Source organism: Aquarana catesbeiana, linkage group LG09 (assembly GCF_042186555.1).
Source record: "Aquarana catesbeiana isolate 2022-GZ linkage group LG09, ASM4218655v1, whole genome shotgun sequence".
NCBI lineage: Eukaryota > Metazoa > Chordata > Amphibia > Anura > Ranidae > Aquarana > Aquarana catesbeiana.
The window spans coordinates 271,119,144-271,138,248 of NC_133332.1; the positions used below are offsets into that span (position 1 = coordinate 271,119,144).

Genomic DNA, 19,105 nt, shown 5'->3' on the forward strand with positions numbered 1-19,105 from the left:
AGATCAGTGTGCACCCCGACCTTAAGCAGCATGGCTGTAGCATCATGGCAGATGGGAGATTCGAGCAGGTGTGAAAAGAGAAGTCCGAAGTGCTGTGCTCGCTGGGGGTGTGGCAAACAGATGTTCCTAGCGACCAAGGGAAGGGATATGTTCAGAGTTTCTCTCCTAGGCAGTGCAGGAGCAGCCACACAGAACTGATCTATCAGCTGCAGCTGCTTGTGTCACTGTCCAACGGCTATAGCTAAAAGATCCGCTCTGTGTGATTGCTACTGCACTGCCTAGGAGAGCTCAGATGGCCAGCACAGTAGAGGCAAATATGATGGGAGCCATGTGGGTCCCCTAAGGCATGGGGCCGAGTCGCAATTGCGACCCCTATAGTTACGCCACTATCTTCCTGATTTCCTCCACCTTATTGAGCCATATAGTTTTGGTAGGTGGGGAAGGATTTTTCCATTTCAGGGGGGTGCAAGGTTTGGCTGCATTTAGTAAATGACAGAGAACTGACCTACAGTAAGATTTAGAGGAATATGGAAACGATGTAGGAGAAAAAAAAGGCAAGGTCAGCTGGAATTACATGTTCCAGAAACTTTGAGCTATGGTGTGCATACCTTGGTTGGAGGCAGAAGTGATAAGAGGGCTCCCCTTGCGGCTTGGCCTGAGCACCCCTGAGTATTCAGACATAGGAGCAAGGCACAAAGTTATCAGCGTTCCGGTGGACCAGGTAGAAACTTTGAGCTATGGACAGCTAGAGCCCACAGTGTTGCTGACACACCATTGAATAACTGTACCTGGCAGTGGTGCAGGGTGGCACCTGGAAGATTGACCTTGGGTCCCATCAGAGGCAAGTGCAGGTACCTGTCAGGATCTGGAAGGAGGTTAGGATGCAAGGCAGGGTTAGCCCAGGTGATCACCAGGGGCAATGGCAGTAGCTAGTCCAGGGTTGAAGGAGGTGTGAGAGCAATTGTGGTCAGGTAGCAGACCGAGGTCAGGATCAGAAATGCAGCAAAGCATGGTCAGAGACCAGCCGAGGTCAGGATCCAGAAATCAGAGCATGGTCCGAAGAAAGCTGGGTCAGCAATGGAATGTCAGATAACAGAGATGTAGGTCACAGAGCAGTTGAAGATCGTCAAGCAATTACCAAACATTAGTCCTTCCCTTAAATAAGGCGCTTGGCACCATTCCTGAGACTGCACACAGAAGAGCACACAACGTGTGTCTGCATGTAGATACACGCCGGTTACTGTCAAGAGTTCCTCGCCTGTGTGCTGGCACATGTCCGTTACTGTTAGCTTTCTGGCAGCGCCTCCCCAATGGACAGCCTCCATATGCCCAGTCTACCAATCTTTTCCTGAAAAGAATAAAGGGATAGTGTAGAATTAATCACAAATAGATAAAGGGTTAATATACACTTGCATGTATTAATGTTAAAAGGCACTTTAAACAGGCCTTCGGGCAGTTATTAGCTATGCAGAGTTTGTCAAGGAAGCATTCCCGGGCGATGCAGTGCATAGTTTGTTGGAAACGGTGTACAGCAATGTGCAGTTGTTCCATACAGAATTTGTAGTGTTAAAATGTGATCACACCCTTTTAGCACTTGATAGTTTAAATACATGTACAAGCTATTGGGATATAGCAGGAAGCAGCTGGGTATACGGACCCGGGATAAACCATTGTCCAATGCACCACAAATCCATAACTGGGAGCGTGATGATGTCAATGACAAGAGCATGGCTACGTGTTTCAGTGCCTTGGGCCTAGATGGACTGGGGGACTGGCAGGTTTGATATGAGGGGTGTGGGCGTAAGCTTATGCCTATTTATAAGCAGCAATCGCAATTACTTACAAAGGAGAAAGGAAAGTCTAGGGCAGTGATGGCGAACCTTGGCACCCCAGATGTTTTGGAACTACATTTCCTGTGATGCTCAACTACACTGCAGAGTGCATGAGCATCATGGTAAATGTAGTTCCAAAACATCTGGGGTGCCAAGGTTTGCCATCACTGGTCTAGGGTGATTCAATATGAGCTTAGCAAGTGTAAACAAGGCAATTAAAACAACTGCATATTGCACATCATGGATACTAATAAAATTAATGTTAAAATCTGATCTAGAAAACCAGGGGGATCCTAGTATTTGCTATACATAGCAAAAAAGATCATGCATTTTCTCTTATGGCATTGACACGTGCCTATTAAATGGCCAGAAAGGTTCCTTGCTATTGAACAATTTTTTTCTTTTTTTTTTTTTTTTTCTTTTTTAACGTTTACTGGGAGCTTTTTGACCTTTTTTGTTGCGTGCCCGGCGATAAGTCCTGTTGTAGAAATTTTATAAACTGTTGCGGAAATTAATCTAAGCTATGCGCAATCAACTTTGCTTGGCCAAATAAGCACACTTTTCAGCTCTTTTGGATAATGCAATTGAGTGCACTCATCGTTACCAAGTAATACAGACACAGCAGTTCTCACATTGGAAACTCCTTAGACCAGTGAAGGCGAACCTTGGCACTCCAGATGTTTTGGAACTACATTTCCCATGATGCTCAACTTAACTGCAGAGTGCATGAGCATCATAGGAATTGTAGTTCCAAAACATCTGGGGTCCTAAGGTTTACCATCACTGCCTTAGTCCTCTGTAACAATGGGAGCTTCGTTTATTTATAGGACTTTGAACAGGGGTAACAAAAGAGACTTGGTGACTATTCAGTTCATCGAATTAAGCCCATGTATTCCTTCAAACAGTAGGTGTTCTGCAAAACTCAACCACTGAAAACACGTGTATATTCAAAAAGAACAATGACTAGGGGTGTGTCTGTCGTGTTCGTGCAGACCAGTGTGCACAATTTCCTGCCGTTTGTATTGAAAACTGTGCTTCTACAAGTAACAACGCAATCCACGTGTAGTGAGATTGGCGCCTAAGAAATCCTGAACGCTGTTCCGACCAAGCTCGTGCACACTTCTACCATTGGCGTGAATCCTTATTCTGCATTGTTCAGAGAACAATGCATAGCCGGATTAAACTACTGTTCCCATGAAAGCGAAGCTATTTTCAGGGACACGTTATGGTCTTTCCACATGGTGCTCAGACACATAGAAAGACACGAGTGTACATCCCTCTGCAAAAGCAGATGGCTATCAAGACGATAATCTCTTCGCATATCCCTACCAAAAGAACAAATTTGCGCATAACGCAAGGGCCCTCTCTGGTGGACATGTCCTCACAGGGCGAACACCTCTCCACATCCACGGGAAGCTTATCACTACCAATGGTCCTTCACCGGTGCAAAGTTCGCTCTTATGAGCGAGTCGCAAGTAGAACTAACACTGGGAGGCACTGAAAATACATATTGAATACATCTTAATAAAAAATTAACAGTCTGTCTTCTTTTGTCACATGCTCCCATGTGTCCCTCAATGAATCTTGATCTTCTTACAATCAGTCTTTACAGTCCATATGAGTCCACAAACAGAAAGACGCGGCTTGACTTGTAGACTCTGTTCTTCAGGAGGGATGACTTAAAGCGAGGACATGAAGACCGGTCGGTCTGGGATCCTCTGCGTCTTGTAAGTGGGTTGGGCTTCGGGGAGTCTCATCTCATGTGAGGAAAATGTGGTCATCTGTTCGGGCTCTGTTGACTTGACCAATCAGGCAACAGGAGCACCTCATCATGGCATATGGAAGGAATAGAAACAAACAACATGAGTATAGATACCCCTACTTCCTTCAACCATGATCCGATGGAAAATAAAAAAATCCCCAGTTTCCCAAACACTTAAAAGGATTCCAACCTTCACTATCTATAGCTCTGGCTTTGCCTTGAAACTCCCCTTGCCAACAGATAATAAAGGGCCATCTTTTGCTGTAATAGAAGGGTCTTCATCTGTCGTTCCTGTGAGATCTTCTTTACAGCTTCAACGGTTTCATTGAACATCCCATCCACAATGAATGAGAAATTGTTCAATCGTTTCCTAAGTTCAATCTCCCACCCTGTTCAAGCAGGAAACCATGTCCAGACCTGGCCGGAGTTGGTGGACAATTTCCTTCTAGCTCTTCCCCCCCTTTCTTACCTTCTCTCGTGCCAACAGATCCTCACGATCGGCCGTGACATAAGATGCTGGGACGAGTTTCGCCAGGATGCATGAACCTCTTGCATTAGGGGGATTACCTTATAAGCTGTAGATCCGCATTAGAAGTAGTAGGGGTTTGTTAGAGCCGCACAAGAGGAATTTCTCTGACAGTTACAGGCATTGAGTAGTAACAGAATAGACTGGGGGATTGCTCCCTCGGTCTGAATGTCACACCCTTCCTTCCAACAGATGTAATCTGGTCTATTGGTGTTATTAAAAAGGCCAGGGCTGTTTTATTGGTAAGATTAACTGTTATACCTTCCTTACAGGTGGTGGTTCCCACAAAGTTATCCCCTTTACCAAACCTAAAGTTGAAGCACACTTGTGGGCTACCTTGTTGTCCCGATACCCATACTGGTTTTGTGAGGGAGAGGCAAGACCAGAGCTATTGTTGAAACTATAACTAATTTTACCCTCTAGAAATGTATTGTTCTATTGACAAATGTCTGTTTGCAGTCTTTACTAGTTTTTCAAATTTCCTCATGCCAATACGAACATCATTTATAGCATGTACCGCTGCCATCGCTGGGGTATTAAGGCTCGGTGCAGTTTTAGAGCATACCCAGCATTGGGTCCTGTTTGCCGTTAGCCATTTTAAACAATAAGTTTAGATGCTTTTCATCGTCATCCTTGCTAAAATACACTAAGCTAAAGATATAAATAAAAAAGATACTCCTCATTCTTTTGGTGTAGTTGAGCAGCTTATTGCAGTGGCTGGCGTGGATCCAGTTGTCCCGTTCCTCAAGCTTCTTTACAACGACCCAGTCACCTGGTTGGATAGAATGTAAACCGGTTATCGTGTCAGGGTCCATGACTCATGAACCCTGTGGTGGACTTTTCAAAGTTCACGTTCCAGGGCCTGCACATACCCCATCAGCTGGGAATGTAAAGATGACAGCTGCTGAGGAAAAGTACAACCCTGTTTTTGGTTGACTTCCCAACAAACGTCATATGGAGATAACCCAGACATGTGGGAACTCGATGAACCCTTTTCCACCATTTTACTGACTGTAGTCACTGCATAACCTGTGTGTGTGGCTTACCATCTGGGGTGTAATACCTGGAACCATTGACAAAAAGGTTCTGGGGTGGTAGCCTCCTTCACCGGACTGATGGTGGTTGACTCAAGCTCCATTAAAGAAAGGCAAGTCGTGGTGATCCTTAACATGCCTTCCTACTAGGTCACAAACTTGGTTGGAATTAGAGAGGTTAGAATTGTTTTTGTTTTTTTTTAATCAAAAAGGTGTTTATTGAACAAGTTCAAACAGCTTCCAATGTACAGACATTATATATTATTACATTTACATGTACAACATACAGTCCTCCCAGCGTCCGTCATACTTATCTTGTTTTCAAACCTAAACTGTACACAACATACTGATACATATCATACATCTAGCGTTATCCATCAATAACCCGTTATGATCCTCCCGCAGGGCATTGCAGCAATCTAGACATTATCAATTCCCTGGGACTTAGTCCAGGGGTATCTAACCGTGGTGCCCAAATTCTTTAGAATCTGCCAGGGCTGCCCCTATGTTGATAAATATATTTTTCCATAACCAGGGTATTTCCCATATGTGCTATCCAGGAGGCTACCAAGGGTGGGGAGACCGATTTTCAGCCAATCAAGATGAGCTTGCATGCCTGGAACAGTGCCCTATAGAAAGCTATTCTAGTCATCTCCTCCGGGACCACATCCTCCAGTACCCCTAGTATGCAGTGAATTGCATCTAAGGGGACGTTAGTCTGGAACACTTGATTAAGTGTCCCAAGCACCTTGCTCCAGTACCTGTGGAGTTTTGGGCATCTCCAGAGTAAGTGGATGAGATTGCCTTGATGTCGCCCGCATCTACTACATAGAGAATCTGGACGCCTACCCATGTTGTATAATCTAATTGGGGTGGGACCTTTTGGGCCATGTTAAGAGTGCATATAGTGATTGATTGCAGGACTTTCTCCCATTCGTCTCCTGTGAGTGGACCTACATCTTTCTCCCATAGGGACGGTGCCTTAGTTGGGTGAGCTTTTAAGCGTCAATAGCATCTGGTAGCAATGTGAGATAATCCCTTTAGTTTCAGTGCAGGTCTGTAATAAGTGGAAAATGGGGGTGCTCGACATAACCCAGTGGGTAGCGCCTCCTTGTGCGCCCACTGCATGTCGGAGCTGGAGATAAGGGTAGTACATAGTAGTCAGTAGATTAAACCTGGCTCGCAACTTAGGGAAAGACAGCAACTTGCCGTTCTGAAATATGTGTGATAGGAATGTCACGCCAAAGGAGCGCCCCCTGGGGCCCTGTTTTAGTTTTGCCAATTCGACATAGGAGAGATTCCCCCATATTGGACTGTATTCAGTAACGCCAGTTACCTCTTGTATCTGTCTACCCTTATTCCAGATTTTCTGGATTAAAATAAAGGTGGGTGTCTATTAGATTTATGGAACTTCTGAGCCTCCAAGCCCATCAGAATAGTCTCCGCTCCAGATCCAGTCAGCATCAGCTGTGCCGAGGAGCCAATCGGATCCTGGGCCATGGAACCAATCAGATGCTGCATTTGGGCCGCGATATAGTACAGCCAGGGGTTGGGCACTGCCAATCCTCCACTGTCCTTAGGATTCTGTAACTGCTCTAATTTAATTCTGGGGGCCTGTGTTCCATAGTAAGCATCTAAAGAGGGTGTTAACCACCCGAAAAATTTTCAGGTGAATCACAACCAGAGAGTTGTGTAGGAAGTAAAGTAACACTGGCATCAGTATCATTTTTATTAAATTAGCCTTACCTGCCAGCGAGAGTTTAAGATTGTTCCAAGTGTTTATTTTGTCTCTAAATCTAGACAGAAGGGGGTCTATGTTTAAATTGCAGTAGTCCGCAAGTTTAGGTGATATTTGTATTCCCCGGTATTTGAATGAGGTCACCACCGGGATTGGGCAGGAATCGGGCAGATCCACTGCACGTTCCCCATCTAGCACCATCGGGGCTGACTTGGACCAGTTAATCGTCAGTCCGTAGAAGTGCCCGAATCCTGAAATAATGGTGGTCACCTCAGCCAAAGAAGCGGTGGTATCCCCCAAGAAAAGCATAATGTCGTCGGCATATATAACATAATCTTTTTATGAAGGTCACCATATCTAAATCCCGTGATCCCCTGACTGGCCCTCACCACAGCCGCCAATGGCCCATTCGCGATAACAAGGAGCAGGGGAGACGGGACAACCCTGCCTTGTGCCCCTGCCCAGAGCGAACCCGCGAGACATCCTGCCTGACATCCTGATAGTCGCCTGCGGGGAAGCGTATAAAAACTTAACCCAGGCTATGAATCGGTCTCCGAACCCAAATTTGGACGGCACTGCCCATAGGTAAGGTATCGCCGGCCTACGCTGTCAAATGCCTTGTTGGCGTCTAGAGACAATAGAGCCCTGTTTCCCCCATTGTCTGCTTGCAGCTGCATGTTTAGAAAAAGGCGCCTGAGATTTGTGGCCTTGGATTTCTGCGGCATAAAGCCTGCTTGGTCAGGGTGTATTATAGAGGCTATGATCCGATTGACCTGCAGCGCCAAGACCTTGGCCAGGATTTTAACATCACTCTGAAGGAGAGAGATAGGCCTGTAGGAACCCGGGTCAACCGGATCCTTTCCAGGTTTCAGCAGCAGGATTATGTTTGCTCTAGTCATTGATAGCGGCAGGTGTCCCTCCTCAAGGGAGGCATTGAATACTTCTAGTAGGTGTGGCAGTATATGTTCACCATATTGAGTAAGGACCTCCATGGGGAGGCCATCCTCCCCTGGCGCCTTACATGTGGGAAAGGAGCATGCTGCACTTTGTAGCTCCTCTAGAGTCAGGGAGGCCTCCAGCTGTTGCCTGGCCTCCTCCAGAATGTGAGGGTAAATCGATCCCCGATAGATAATTTTCAAGATCACTATCTGAGTAGCCATCCCTCACCCTGTAAAGGTCTTTGTAGAAGGATGCCAGCTCAGACAGAATGTGTTCAGGGTCATTAACCACCCTGCCATTGGAGGCGCGGATCGCTCCAATGGCTGGGGACTGTTGCTGTGACCTAGCTATCCTTGCCAGTAGGCGTCCCGTTTTCTCCCCTTCCTCATAAAATGGCAGCTTGGTAAAGAATCTCTTGCGTTCTGCAGTGGAGGATCTCAAGCGATCCAGGGAGTCCTGGGCCGAAATCCATGCCTCCCTCTGTAGGGTCCGTGACATAGGATAGTTCCAGCTGCCGTACCTGATCCCCCACCTGTTCCAGTAGGGCCGAGGAGTTTCTGTTTACTGTAGCTATCTCCGCAATAAACACTCCCCTGAGGTAGGCTTTGAAAGTTTACCATTTTTGGATCTTATCCGTAAAGTGACTATGAGATTGAAAGAACCGATCAATTTGGGTTGCTATACGTTCTGGGGAGACAAACAATTTGAGCCAGAATGCATTAAGCTTCCAGGGTGCCTTGGGTAGCGAGGTGGGGGGTTGGGGAATCAACCAGAGGGCCACGGGAGAATGGTCAGACACTCCACGGGGGAAATATTCCACCCTGGCGGTGTAATCAACTATATTGGGCGTGCCTATACTAAGATCAATACGTGACAGGGAGCCATGGATTTTGGAGAAACATGAGAACTGCTTCGTGCCCGGGTTGCGTATGCGCCATATGTCCGTCCAGCCCACTTCCACTAGAAGACGACTCAACGCAGTACCTCTGCTGCCTCTGGAGGGTGTCTATCCAATTTGGCAGAGGTGGGGGACTCGAGTCACATGACTTGACTTGAGTCGGACTCGAGTCACCTGTTTGAGGACTTGCGACTTGCTTGACAAAATTAAATAAATGACTCGACTTGACTTTGACTTGCCACTAATGACTTGCGACTTGACTTGGGCTATTTGACTTGCAATGACTTGCAATGACTTGGCACCACCAGTGCTGTGTCTTGGCCTAGGCAAAAGCCGCCCCCCCACAAAAGAAAGCTCCCCCGAGTCCCGGCTTCTGCCCGCACAAATACAGCTTGCTAACATTGTGAGCGGGGATCGCATAGGTGTCTGCGAGCGGCGCTTGCAGTGTTCGCGGCTGCCGCAGACTTTTTTTTATTTGATGATGACTGCGCTGCAGTCTCTCCTCCTAGGCTGTACATGTCTCTGTATTCCGTCCGGTCAGGCCGCGGCGCCGCCCCCCTCCTGCTGCGGAGTGATCTCTGAGGGAGGAGCTAGGCTTCTGTGCAAGTGTGCAGAGCCAGCAGCGTGAGTCGCGGGCCTCACGGTGGGGGAGGAAGAAGGAACTGGAAGTTGCCCAAGGAGCCAGCCAAGCCTAGCCGACTGACTGAATCTGAGTGGAGTCCAGTCCAGCAGCCATAGAGTAAGTCATGGCAGACTATTATTCTTCTACTGAGGGGGCACTGGAGCAGGGACAGTCACACGACTCAGGGAGGAACTGGTCTGAGAATGGGGGTCAGTGCAGTGGTCGTCGCAGCACAGAAGAAAAAGCACAGAGCCCGCAGCCGAGGAGGAGGAAACAGATTTGCAGAAGCTGCAGGTTTGTTTGATGCAGTGCCAAACAAATGCTTCCCTGAAAACTTCCCTGCAAACTTTGCAGGGAAGCATTAGCTTGCTTGGCACTGCATCAAACAGACCTGCAGCTTCTGCAAATCTGCACTAGTGATGTAGCAGCTAGCAGGGCCCTGGCCGCAGGGCCCTGGCCAGTGGCCTGTACTGATGATTGCAGGATGCAGATATGATTGCAGATGCAATCAATCATCAATATCATTGCACATGCTAAAACTATGAAACCTAGGTAGGTACAAACCTTCTTTCCTTGTTTTCTCCTCCTCCTCGGCTCTCTGCTTTTTTTTTTCCTGCGCTGCGATGGCCACTGCACTGACCCTCAGTCCCAGACCAGTTCCTCCCTGAGTCCTTCACTAATTAACTATTACTTGTGTGAAGTACAAAGTGCTCAACGTGAATATTACATAAAAATCATATTGCTGAATTAAGTGCTCCATGCGTACTACAAACTCATTAAACAGTCCACATCCAGTGAAAGTTCATGTACTGCAGTGCTCCATGCATGCTGAAATCAATGCAAACTTTAGCACTGGTCACTGTATTGGTGTCACTGGTGCCCAAAAAGTGTCACTATGAGTCACTAATGTAATAATCTAATCTGGAATGATAAACGTGTCACTGTTTTAAACAAAGTTAGGTTAGGACCGTATATATATAATACATTAAAAATAGTTCTGTAAGTACTAGTGTACTAAGCAGCAACACCTTATTTTCTGGCAGTGCCCGGGCTGTCCCGACAGCAAACTCTGGATCCACCCCTGACAGATCAACGCAAAAGGCAGCTATAATGGAGGGAGCGATTCCAAAAATAATTAAATTTGAATTAAGGATTACGTTTTAGATGTTGGTGAAAAGAAGAGGACGGCGATATGCAAGGTCTGCAACTCAAAAATAAGAGACACGTCCACCACAACATCCAACTTCATCCGTCACTACAAAACCCACAAAGAAAAGTAGGTACAGTAACGTCACGTGTATGTGTGTGTGTGTATGTGTATATATATATATATATATATATATATATATATGCAAATTAGGCCTACATCCCACTTTAGGTGGGAGCAGAGTGTATTGTTGTTCAAATCAATAAATCACATAGCTAACTTTTTTTTCTATCTCTCTTCTGTTTACTCTATAGATATGAAGAGTACATCCATACCAAAGGGACTTTTGATGATACCCAGCCTCAAATCTCACAATTCATCGCACAGGGGACTGTGCAGCTATACCACTGCAGCCACCAGCAGCAAAAGGCAATTACAAACTCAATCCTGTCAGACCTCATTATAAACTGCAACATGCCACTGTCCATCATTGAACATCAAAGCTTTCGTCGCTTTTTGTCAATAGTAGACAACAAGTACTCTCCAGTAAGTAGAAGAACAATTACTGGCAAGCTTGACAATCTGGTGGCAGATAGGAAAATGAAGCTGAAAAATTAACTCGAAGTGGTAGATCATCTGTCAGTGACTGTAGCTATATGGTCAGACCGCAGGATGAGAGGCTTTCTTGGAGTCACAGTGCACTGGATCAACATTGAGGATGACCGTCTTCAGTTAAAATCACAGTTGCTTGCGTGCAACCGCTTCAAAGGTCCCCATACAGGGGAAAGAATTTGTGAGGAATTTGAGCATATATGTGAAGAGTACAAGATTAAAAAAAAGGTAGACCACATCATCTGTGACAACGCCGCAAACATGAAAAAAGCATTCACTACATGTTTTCCAGGACAGCTAGATGAAGACGATGACCTTGATGATTCAGACATTTGGAATGACCGGTCAGTGGAAGAACAGGAGATGTTTGACAATTATTTGAGTGCAAAAACCCAGACTAGACTTCAATGTTTTGCACACACGCTTCAATTGGTAATAGGTGATGGACTTAAAGAGACTAAATTAGTCAATGCAGCTCTCGCCAAAGCTTCAAGGTTGAGCTCCTTGTTACACACAAGTACCTCTTTCAAGGAAAAATTTGAGGAGTTTGGACAGTGTGGAATCCCTGCCTCTGTTACCACACGCTGGAATTCCACACTGAGGCAATTGAAATCAGTGGTCAGCTGTGACCAGCTGAAACTGACTAGAATGCTTGAAGATGGGGGACACAAAGAGACTGTATTCACAGCCAGAGAGTGGAATCAGATTAAGGAACTCGTGGATGTCCTTCAACCTTTTGGAGAAGCCACAGACCTCTCACAGGGAGAAAAACTTGTGACAATAAGTGCTGTTGTACCCTGTATCCTTTCTCTGAATCACCACTTGGAAAATCATAAAGAGAGCGTGCGCTACCTTGGTGGCTTGATCCGTAGCCTGCAAGAATCACTCCAAAGACGATTCGAAGGGATCTTTGTCAATGTGAGGATGGCAGATGAACAGAATGATGTAGCAACCTTACCCTTCTCTGACCCTCTATACCTAAAAGCTGCTCTGCTGGATCCTTCATTTGGCACCATGTGGTTGACCCATGATGTTTTGGCTACCGAAAATGTCAAGGAGGCTGTGTCTGCGATGATAAAAAGTATGTTATGTTTTTGGTAATAACCCGTTTGCAGTAATAACACCTGAGTGCATTGAGTCACTGTTTTATGCTTGTGTTTTTCAGACTTGATTCTCAAAGAGGACTGCAAGCCCACCCCAACAACCACCGATGAAGACGAGCAAATGCCAGTGGCAGAGTCAGAGAGTCAATCTGGGCTGTTCACAGCATACCGCAAAAAACAGAAGAGAGATTCATGTTCCAGTCCCTAAATTCAGCTGAACCAGTATTTAGACATTTGTGATGGACAGAGCTGCCTTCAGTTTTGGGCCTTGAACAGGCACATGCTCCCCTCTTTGTTCAGGGTAGCGGTAAGAGTAATGTCAGTCCCTGCATCAAGCGCACCTGTTGAACGTGTGTTTAGCCATGGTGGGGTGATAATGCGACCCCATCGCTCACAACTGAGCGAGAAAGTACTTTCAAATTTAAATTTTTGCAAATGCAATGCATGTTAAGTGGCTATTCTGAGAATAGCCACTTAACATGCATTGCATTTGCAAAAAATAGTATTCTGAGAAGTGAGAATACTATTTTTTGCAAATGCAATGCATTTTAAGTGGCTATTCTAATAACTAAGAAAAAAGGAATAGAAGTAGATAGGCACTGTTTCCAAGCCTGGTGAATTCAAATGTGTTATTCCCTTAGTGGGAGGGCAGTATGGAGTGGGAAAGATTGTAAAGATGTTGCCTATAGTATTTAGTGAATGTTTATCCCGTGGAATTACTATAAAGGTCCTGGATGTGCATTAGTCAAGTTGGTTGTCTGACTTAATAAAGTGCAGTGTGTGCTCTAAAAAAGATATAACTTAATCCGTATAAATATAATATATCCATATATAAATGAACCCTATTTTTAAATTAAAAATATTTATGCAAAATTATGTGATCCATAACGTAATCGATAATGTACATATGTAGTGAACAAAAAAATATATATAATCAAGTGCTTTCAGTGCTGCTACAAAAAAAACCCCTGGATTCTGATGGATATTCCAATGAGTAAACCTTTCAGTGCGTGCCTTAATCCGTGTTCTAATAGTGATTGATTGCACTCACCAGATCCTAGCAGCACTGAAAGCACTTGATTATATATATTTGTTTGTTCACTTCATATGTACATTATCGATTTACGTTATGGATCACATAATTTTGCACAAATATTTTTAATTTAAAAATAGGGTTCATTTATATATGGATATATTATATTTATACGGATTAAGTTATATCTTTTTTAGAGCACACACTGCACTTTATTAAGTCAGACAACCAACTTGACTTATGCACATCCAGGACCTTTATAACACATTTGAATTCACCAGGCTTGGAAACAGCGCTATCTACTTCTATTCCTTTTTTCTTATATCTTACTCCACCTAGTGGAAGTAATCGGTAGTGGCAGCAGTTCCAACAACATTCTTTCATTTTTAAATTTTTATTCCATTGCATGCATCCCATTGCGCGGGTGTTTCTCCCTCTTTTTTCTATTCTAATAACTAAGCTCAAAGTTTGAACTTGACACAATGCCAAATTGCCAATATCTGGACACTTGAAGAATGGTGATGAGAATACTATTATTCTCATCACCATTCAAGTGTCCAGCTATTGGCATTGTGTCAAGTTCAAACTTTGAGCTTAGTTATTTTCCCCCTCAGCAAGGACTACATTTTTTCAGGCTTGTTGGCCATTTAATTGCTGAGTGTTCTGCTCCTTGTCTGCTATTTGGGCATTCAAAGTGTTTCTTTAATATGCCAAGAAAAAAGCACTAAGCAGTTTTGTTAATGTTGAAAATGAAACAAAACCTTTCCTGAAAACTGACTTTTAACTCATTTAAAGGATGGAAATGGGGTAGATCAGTATTTTGACTTAATTTGTGACTTGACCAAAATAAATGACTTGACTTGCTTGACTTCTAGCAGGGACTCGACTTGACTTGCTTGCTTTTCGCCACAGTAACTTGGGACTTGCTTATGACTTGAAGGTTAAGACTTGAGACTTGCTTGTGACTTGCACATGTGTGACTTACCCCCATGTCTGCAATTTGGGGTCTAGATAGCAATTGAAATCCCCCACAATCAGCACTGGAACATCAGGCTTACTTGCCAGGTACGTCAGCAACAACTGTAACCCATCCCTTGAGAATGGGGGCGGGATATATATAAAAGCTAACAGAAATGTTAAGATATACAGTTTACAGTAAATAAAGACAAATATACCAGAAGCATCTTACCATCTAATCAAGCTCTTGGTATACCAGCGCTTTGTTTATCATTACACTCACCCCGCGTGAGTGAAGTGATATGATTTCCCGACCCAGGCGTACTGCAAACACCCCACATTGGCCTTCAGGAGACGCATCTCCTGGGAGGCAATGATGGTGGGGTGGAATTTGCGCAAGCAAGAGGAGATCATGGTCTGTTTCAGGGGGTCATTCACTCCTCGGACATTCCACGATACTATGAGTGTGGACAGCATTGCATACATTCAGAAACATATTGAAAAGGGGGCCCTTTGTGAGCCAGCTGACCCCTAGAGATCAGGCTGGCTTGGGCTGTACGATGGCCCGGGTGTAGTAGATTATATTGCATCAAAAAGCATTTGCCCTACAGGGGGGCTGCACATTGGAAACGCAGTGTTCGTAAAAGGTATTCAGTCTTGCGCAACTGCGCTGCAGAACAGTAGAAAACGAAACAAACTGAGATAGATGAAAGCCCTGGATCTAGCCATGATTGAACGCACATAGCCAAAACCTCACAGGGGCTGTAGGGTATGCGATCCATTCTGTCTGTTTATGCCAACTGGGCATTGAAACATTAGCCATGTAGCCCATGATCTCACGTGACTCACAAGCAACAGACACAGTAGCATCACCCGTGTGGGCCGTTGCAAGCAGTGGAGTTAACAAATAATGAAAAAGTAGAGTTTTTGTGTTAGTTACTCGCTGTGTAAGTTGCATATATAGTTCCTCTTCAAAATGCCGAACTGAAAAAGAAATTTAGCGCCCTTTAATTCCCGGTATTCCGACTGCCAAACAGGATTTATCCTACGCCATCATCTCGTCCTTGGCGGCGGAGATCCTGCTCATTGCGATCCAGCCAGGCCACTGCATCTTTTGCATTTTCAAAGAATTGGGTCTGTCCTCTGGCCGTCACCCTCAGCTTGGCCGGGAACAGCATTGCATATAGTAACTGCAGCCTTTGCAGCCTTTTTTTGACATCAGCAAATTTCGACCATCTGCGTTGCACTTCTGCAGAGAAATCCGGGTAGAATGAGATTTTGGTGCCATTGTACTCAACGGTGTCCTTCTCTCTAGCCAGGCGCAGCACCACCTCCCTATCCTTGTAATTCAAAAGTCTGGCTAGAATCGATCGTGGGGGGTTGCCAGGGGGCAGCTTGTGGGCCCTTTCCACAGTGTAAATAGGGGAGAAAGCTTCTTTGCCGAAAACTTCCTGCAGCCATCCTTCAGTATTGGTTGTGGGGTCCCGGTCTTTGACTTTTTCAAGAAGTCTCACTATGTGCACATTATTGCATCGCAGGCGGTTCTTGATGTTGTCTGTTTTACTGAGAGCTTGGAAGGCATTTTGAGTGGCCATTCTGACATCCCTGTGAAGGGGGGGGGGCAACTGGTCCTCCACGTCACTCACCTCCACTGCTGGGGTCCTCTCCCTGATCTTTTGGAGGTCCTGGTGCAAGAGAGATACCGTTTCCCTCAGCCCTTCAATTTTCTCCTTCAAGTCCTCCACAGAGGCAGTGCACTTATGTACTGCATGCAGGATCTCACTCAGAAAGGGTTGAGCACTGTCCTCTGAAGGAGAGTCAGACGGATCAGACATGAGATCATGCTGAATGTCTAATGGCACTGTCATCCAGCATGCTTGTGTCTTCCCTGCTATCAGCCTCAGGAGCATAAGGGCTGGTGTGGGACATTCAGGGGGGAGTCAGAGCGTCCAGCTAGCTTTTGGGTGTAGTACAGCATGTCCCTGGGCTGCTCTTTAGGTTTCAGGGGCTCGTTTGACTTACCCCCCTGCTCAGTTTTCTTCTCTGGGCCGCACTGTGGTTTAGGAGGCTGGGGCTGTCCGGCGCCATCTTGGCCAGCTTGGGGCTCCATGGCTGCGGATTCTCCGTGGTTCCCCCATGTCATCATTGGCTCGGTTCGGATGTCCACCGGCACCTCGACGACTCTAGCAGGCAGTGTTTTTGGGTGGAAACGGGCAGAATCGAGTGTGAGGACAAGGTGAAATACAGGATCGTCAGCTGGAGCTCCATGCAGCAGGTCTGCTCACATGCCTCATCAGGCCACGCCCCGAGGTTAGAGGTTAGTTTGAAAATTTTCATTCTCACCATTATTTCCCCCCTTTTCTTCCTCATTACCAACAGGAAGAAAGGACGCAGGGTTTAGAATGGTGCAAAAAAAAAAAAATTAAACATGAGTACCTAGCCTATTCTAGTTCACCTTCTTTTAGGCGTGTGTACTTATGCATTTGTGCAGCTTAATACATACACCTGCTTTATACTGTATGTACATACAGTTTCAGGAACTCGCTGAACCTGAAAAAGATCATTTATAGACAAAAGTTATTACTCTATCCTTAACCTACAAAGAAAGCAAACAATACAACATTCTTACGTGTACATTGGTAAATCGGCACCGACATTCCCACTTTGATCCAGTGAAACTAAAATGCCATAGACCTCTGAAACATAACTTTATATCTGGTATTTCATCCCCTGTTTTACTATTACGGTATGGACAGTAAATACACAACAAACAATAGTGGAGGGGAACCTTCTGGCAGACAATAGAAATGGTGAACGCTGGCAGTGTTTTGCCAATAGCTGCCCCCAACACATTCAACTTCCAAATTCACTGACCAGACCTCCACAGTAAAATACCTTAGAATGTTTCATCCTTTCACTGAAAGAACCAAACTTTTATCTACTTGCAAGTTAAATTTTCACTTTGACCAAAATAGCAATATTACAACTTGTACATTCCTCAAAACCAACAACAAAAACTCTCTAATTCTTAGTTTCACAATCCTACAAAAATACAATGCCTTTAGTGGAGAGCTTTATATATTACTACGTACAGACAATGAGAAGAATAAGACAAACAATTAGATACAAATGCAAGGGAGATATTCCATAGTTACCATGCTACTTAAAAAAAAAAAAAATACAAAAAGAAAAGCACACAAGCTGCCCCAAACATTGCATGGGCCACCCACACAATGTTGAAAAACAGGTTTCCTTTTCTTTGCAATTCTACATGGGGCTGCTAGCAATCCCCTCCCTTGATATTATCTTGTCAATGGCAACTCTAATGCCACGGACTTTTCGACTGGACTGGTCCGACGGACCAAGTCCAGCAGACAATTCCACCGTGTGTGGGCTTCATCGGACCTGCAGCGGACTTTTTTGGTCGAAAATCTGAAGGACTTTAGATTTGGAACATGTTTCAAATCTTTCCAACGGACTTGAGTCCGGTTGAAAAGTCTGCTTGCTTGTATGCTAGTCCGACAGACGAAAACCAACGCTAGGGCAGCTATTGGCTACTGGCTATTAACTTCCTTATTTTAGTCCAGTCGTACGTCATCACGTACGAATCCGTCGGACTTTGGTGTGATCGTGTGTAGGCAAGTCTGTTCGTTGGGAGATTGTATTTCAGCCATAAAAAAGGAAGGGGTGGAACAAAATGCTGAGGTTAAATTGTTGCAAGACAGAGAAAGGGAATGCGCAGAGAGCAATGCCAGCTGTCCCTCGGATTCCTCCTACGTGGCCTTGTAGGAGGCTCAGAGGTTGCTCAGCCTGCACTTCAACAATCTGGCACATACAGAATCAAGGCATAGGACAGAATCACTGTTTGCGGAGGGAGACAAAAATGGGAAGCTCCTGGCCAGGCTGGTGGCAGATTCCCACCAACTAGCAAACATCCCAGTTGTCAAACGTAGGGACGGAGAACTGGCTAGCGATCCAATAAACATAATGTCTGAGTTTTGGGACTATTTTTCGACCCTGTATGCACCCATTCCCCACTATGACCACTCGGCCCTGGAGGACTTGTTGGGAGGTCTCCCTCTTCCCAGACTATCTGACACAGACAGGGGGGCCTTAGAGGCGGACATCACTAACAAGGAGGTGATGTCAGCGATCTTTGTATTTCCTCCTAATAAAGCGCCGGGCCCAGATGGGTTTTCAGCAATGTCCGCAATAACCTGCGTCTATGCTAGATGCTTATGATTCTACTTCCCAAGCCTGGCAAGGACTCACTAGACTGTTCATCAAATAGACCGATCGCCCTATTAAACATGGATTTGAAAATCCTAACGAAGGTTTTAGCAAAGAGACTGGCGGGAATCATTTCTTCCTTGGTGGATATTGACCAGATGGGGTTTATGCCCGGTAAGTCAACAGACACCAACCTATGGAGGCTGTTCACTCACTTGCAGCTCCACGGTTTCGACTCACCCACTAGAGTTGTGGTGTCCATCGATATCGAAAAAGCTTTCGACTCTATCGACTGGCACTATATGTTGACGGTACTGGAGAAAATGGGTTTTGGTCCGACATTTATGCTACGTACACACGGTCGGACTTTCCGGCGGACTTGGTCCGGCACACTTTCTGACGGACTTTGTCCGCCAGGTGCGCCGGACTTTAAAATGGACGGACTTGCCCACACACGACCGGACTTTTCCGGCGGGCTAAGTCCGCCGTCTTTCCGACGGACTTTCGCCGGAGGTACGGCGGACTTTCAGAATGAACGGACTTGCCCACACACGGACAAGTCCGTTCATTTTGAACGTGACTCATGTGCGACGGGACTAGAAAAGGAAATCAATCTTGCCGCTTTTATCGGCAAGATTGACACCTTGCGAGTCCCGTCGCGGGGCATACCAG

At 45.4% G+C, this 19,105-nt stretch overlaps 2 protein-coding genes across 2 annotated transcripts in view; both read left to right on the forward strand.

Moving 5' to 3' along the window:
* The window catches only part of PPP6C (protein phosphatase 6 catalytic subunit), a 319,511-nt gene that overhangs the window by 190,156 nt on the left and 110,250 nt on the right, over positions 1–19,105 (forward strand). The window lies entirely within an intron of this gene.
* LOC141107301 (zinc finger BED domain-containing protein 4-like) lies at positions 10,388–12,715 on the forward strand. The gene is made up of 3 exons (XM_073597992.1): positions 10,388–10,627; positions 10,813–12,191; positions 12,276–12,715. The coding sequence occupies exons 2-3, from the start codon at positions 11,171–11,173 to the stop codon at positions 12,419–12,421; spliced, it is 1,167 nt and encodes a 388-aa protein (XP_073454093.1). The 5' UTR covers positions 10,388–10,627; positions 10,813–11,170; the 3' UTR covers positions 12,422–12,715.

Bases quoted from the DNA above. Each gene is read 5' to 3' on its own strand.
- LOC141107301 (XM_073597992.1), top strand. From the start codon at position 11,171: ATGAGAGGCTTTCTTGGAGTCACAGTGCACTGGATCAACATTGAGGAT. The intron at 12,192-12,275 runs GTATGTTATGTT...TGTGTTTTTCAG, and splicing joins TGTGTCTGCGATGATAAAAA to ACTTGATTCTCAAAGAGGAC.